The sequence below is a fragment of the Empidonax traillii genome, unplaced genomic scaffold, assembly GCF_003031625.1.
Source record: "Empidonax traillii isolate 1590-97213 ecotype Southwest subspecies unplaced genomic scaffold, ASM303162v1 scaffold1885:size52609, whole genome shotgun sequence".
In the NCBI taxonomy this organism is placed as follows: Eukaryota; Metazoa; Chordata; class Aves; order Passeriformes; family Tyrannidae; genus Empidonax; species Empidonax traillii.
This window is the reverse complement of record NW_020957078.1, coordinates 41,447-45,591: the sequence shown is the minus strand read 5'-3', so window position 1 is coordinate 45,591 and position 4,145 is coordinate 41,447. Positions and strand designations below refer to the sequence as shown.

The 4,145-nt window shown below is 48.7% G+C and overlaps 2 protein-coding genes across 2 annotated transcripts in view; both read right to left on the bottom strand.

Annotated features, from left to right (window-relative positions):
- The window catches only part of LOC114071192 (protocadherin gamma-B6-like), a 4,151-nt gene extending 3,689 nt beyond the window's left edge, over positions 1–462 (bottom strand). The window contains exon 1 of the mRNA XM_027908932.1: positions 199–462. Coding sequence (XP_027764733.1) covers positions 199–462 — 264 coding nt within the window. The remainder of the gene's footprint in view (positions 1–198) is intronic.
- A 2,278-nt stretch (positions 463–2,740) lies between these two features.
- Positions 2,741–4,145, bottom strand: part of LOC114071191 (protocadherin-16-like) — a 31,533-nt gene continuing 30,128 nt past the window's right edge. Inside the window, 2 exon segments of the mRNA XM_027908931.1 lie at positions 2,741–2,758; positions 3,936–4,041. Coding sequence (XP_027764732.1) covers positions 2,741–2,758; positions 3,936–4,041 — 124 coding nt within the window.

Genomic DNA, 4,145 nt, shown 5'->3' with positions numbered 1-4,145 from the left:
CGCTCCGGCGCCGCCCGGCAGCACAGGCACAGCAGCACAGCGGGCAGCAGCAGCGCTCGCCCGCCGGCCGGCCCGCGCCTCTGCCTCCGCCCGCCCGCCATTGTCGCCAGCGCCGGCTCTCGGCGCTCGGACGGCTCCTGCCGCTGCCCTGCCTGCCTTGCAGCCGCTCCAAGCAGCGAGCGCAGGGGCTGCCGCCACCTCCTCGGACGCCGCCGCTGCCGCTCTGGCCGCCTCTCGCCTCTGCTGCCCGTGCCGCTGCCGCTCTGGCCGCCACTGGCCGGGCGAGCGAGCAGCCTGCGGGGGCAGGACGCTGCGGCGGCGGCGGCTGCGGCTCCAGCGCCGCTCGGCGGCGGCCAACAGCGACACCCGGAGGCGCCGCCACAGCACTGCAGCCGCCTTTGGGCCGCGCCCGCGGGGGTCTCGCCCGGGGCCGCGCAGGCACCTCCCGGGAGTCGCCGCCATCGGTTACCCAGAAGAGGGATTCGTTGTTCAGTTTGACGAGTTTTCTTATACCTGCGGAACGTGGAACCGAGTAGCTCTGTTCAGAAGTGAAAATTTGGAGTCTGGCTGGGGAACATGCTACCAAGCAGAGGAGGATCACGCAGAATTCGGAGAGGGGAGAACAGGTGAATACAGGTAAGTAGAGGCAGGTCCACTGTACAACAAATGCCTTTCAGATTCCAATCCCTTCTATTATTCGTTGGGCTGTCTTTACCCAGCTCTTTTATTTCATTTCTACCATCTCTGTGAAGCAACATCTACAAAATGCTTCGGAAGAGGAGCCGTTGTAGAATGGAAGCACTAGAACCAGTATTTCCTTTCAGGAGATTCTCGTTTGTATTCTTTTTATTTTATATCCCTCTCAGAGTGACTGAGATGGTGGAAAACCGGCAAATCTTATTCTTCAGAACAGCATTATCAGTACCTGCTCCCACTTTTACGAATCAAGAGGATTACCACAATTTACTGCTCTAGAATTGGGTAAAATGACTTGCTAAAACATTTCTTCAGAAAGGTTTTTCAGTGAATGGGGTAAGTAAGAAGATCTAACCACGGACGGACAGCAAAAAGGTATCCATGCACCCAGGATTCCAGGGTGCTACTCTCAGAACTGTCGAGGAGACTTATTACTCCTCTGTGGTGGTGGCCGAGGCGTACATGACTTGTCAGCTACCTCTCCCAGGACAGAAACTCTGAGGAAAAAAGACGACAAAAAAAGCGGCAAGAAGGAATTTCAGAAGGGCAAAACTACAGAAGGCAGATTACCCGCAGCACAAATGCGCTGACGTGTAATTTGCATTAATAAAACACTGAATCCTCCCGGTATGGGATACTCTGAAAATAGAAATGATAAAACACTTGAGAGCAACGCCTATAAAAAAGTACTTGATCCTCCTCGGTGCCTGCTTGTACTGACCCCATCTCTCAGCAACAATCAGAGCAAATCTTGGAATACGAGACTCCACGCAAATCAATAACTCTTAATTCTGTGACTGTGGACAGAGCAGGGCACGTTATGACCACCTGAATCATTTCAAGCGCTACACAGACCAGAAGCTGAAAAACTACGGGTACGGCAGGTTTTCCCAACACTCCTATTGCTCAAGAGATAGTTCCATGGATAACCACTGGACTCACTCACAGCGTTCTGGTGACGACTCAGTTCCCAGTTATGCCGCCTTTGCCGCTGCCTCGAAAGTAACAAAGATACAGACTACAGGACTCCGTTTCTTTTTCAAAAGCTCCTTATGCTGTAGCAGTTATTAGCAAAAGATAACTCGGCCACAACGTCGGTGTGAGAGCAGGCTCTTCCTCCCAACAAGAAGTAGCCACACTCTTATTTCAGCTGGAGACACACAAACAAGAGGAACACCTCTCCGTACTGAGAAGGTATTTCTGCAGAAACTCGCATTTTGTCAGCGTTTGTTGCATTGCATCACTTAGACACCACTTTCATGCATTTCAAATAATTAACATTAGATGAAAACTCCGTATTGTGAGACAATAGTGATAAATAAAGCAAAGAACTTTTAGGTTTTTTAAAAAACTTCAGCTAAGCCGTTCATGAATAAAACACCCGTATATGTTTAAAAGTTCAATCGTGAATAATTCTGTAAGCAAGAAATGAACATTTTATGGGCATTAGGCACATTAGAACATACTGTCACTAAAGCCTTGGCTACAGCACTACCTATAACTACATCTCTCTAAACCTGTAACCACATCTCTGAAAAAGACACAACAGTGAAGAGTAAATCAGACGAAAAGTGCCCACAGGACTTTAACAATCCGTCGGAAATTAATCTTTGTTTGGCAGAAGGAGCTTCTCGTATACAAGGTCATTCTCACTAAATCCATCCAAGACTGTGGATGTGCTCACCGACTGATAAGGAACACAAAAGGAGAAAACAGCCTTTCTAACCACTAACGCCACTAAGAATGTTTGCTACTCTCTTCTTCATACGCAGTTTGCACTGGTTTTAAACGCTTGGCTTCTAAAGAATGAGAGCTGCTACACGAGAGAGAACGATACCAAATGAGATTTAAAGTGACATAAAGAGCACAAGTGAAAAACCCTTATCAGCAAGTGTATCTTGACATTTCTTGCAGGGCTGTGTCATCTGTTACACACCTCAGCAGAAACCACAACAATAAGACTCTACCTTCTTTCACAGCACCCTTAGTTGGAAGGCCTAAAAAGAAGCTTATAGTCACCAAGCAGAATTCAGTCTGGGAAGATTCAGTTCTTGGACTCCACCTTTGGAAGAGCACAGAAATGGCTCACTGTCAAGGTGACAAACGAGTACGTACACAAGTATTTTGAAATGAACACTTAGCAACAAGCAATTTCACTCCTCTTCCACCATCTCTTTTTAATCCTGAGTGTGGAGCTCGCTTATGACCCAACCAAAGAAATTCCCTCAACTGATCTCGCAAGAACACCTGGGAATGGTCTCCTGGTTGAGGAAGGGCGTGGTTTCCAATGCTGAAATCACACAGTTCATTCTGCTACAAAAAACTGCCACTGCTGTCACTACTGGTTGAGGAAGAGGCTGTATGAGGAACTTTCACACAGGAAAAATGTAAAAGACCCGACACCAAGGAGGCAAAGGCGGCTCCAGGCTAATTTCCAACAATGGCTTACATTCATCCTAAATACTATTAAAGGAAAAGGGTTTGTAATACGGGGAGAGTGATAAAGCGAAACAAAGACGAATTTGAGAAAAGTGTTGCTGTTCAAAACCCAGACTACTGCATAGTTCATACTCGATTTTCAATGATAATAAATAATATACAGTATAAGATCAGGCGGGAGTATGCCCTCGAGCAGATAATGATGTGTGGAGAGAAAAAACCGAACAAACCAAACCAACCAAACAAACAACAAAAAAATCCCCAAAACTCAACCCCCCCCCCAAAAAAACTTCAATGAAATACAATAACATGGCGTTGAAAAGGTTAAAATATTATCCCGATACAGAAGTTTAGACACAGGGACAGAAATGTTCCCTTTCTCACCCTACTCAGGGACATGTGCTATCGGAAACACACCTAACACTGCTAACAACGCAAAACTGCATTTCCTTAAAGGGTAATATAGCACTTCAGCAGACCTAATACTGACAGGAAAAGTGGAATGAAGAATGTCGAGGACAAAACGAGATACGACCTGATAAAAACAGAAAGAAGGGTAGACTAAAGCTCCAACAAGAAGAACCGCATTTGTCCTGCAACGCCCACCAACCACAAGACTGGAAACAAACACCACGTCCATCTCACCACAGCAAGTGGCACCAGCCCAGAGCACGTCACTGAACAAGGCTTTGCCTTTCTTGTTAAAATTTACCCCACTCAGGACACAGACGCCGAGGCAGAAAGGACAGGGGAGCAGCTGAAGGAAGAGTCGCAGACACAGTCCGGCATGAGGAACTCACCGGGGGAGGGGCCGGGTCGGTGGGACGGTCACCGGCAGGTTCCTCCTCTCCGAGCAGCGGGGCGGGCTCGTCGGGCGGCGGGCGGGCCGGGAGGGTGTCGCAGCAGCTGGCGGCCGAGAAGCGCAGGTGGCTCTTGCGCGAGTCGGCCGTGAGAGACACGTCGTGCGAGTAGGAGTGCAGGAAGGCGCGGACGCCGTCGATGCCCACGAA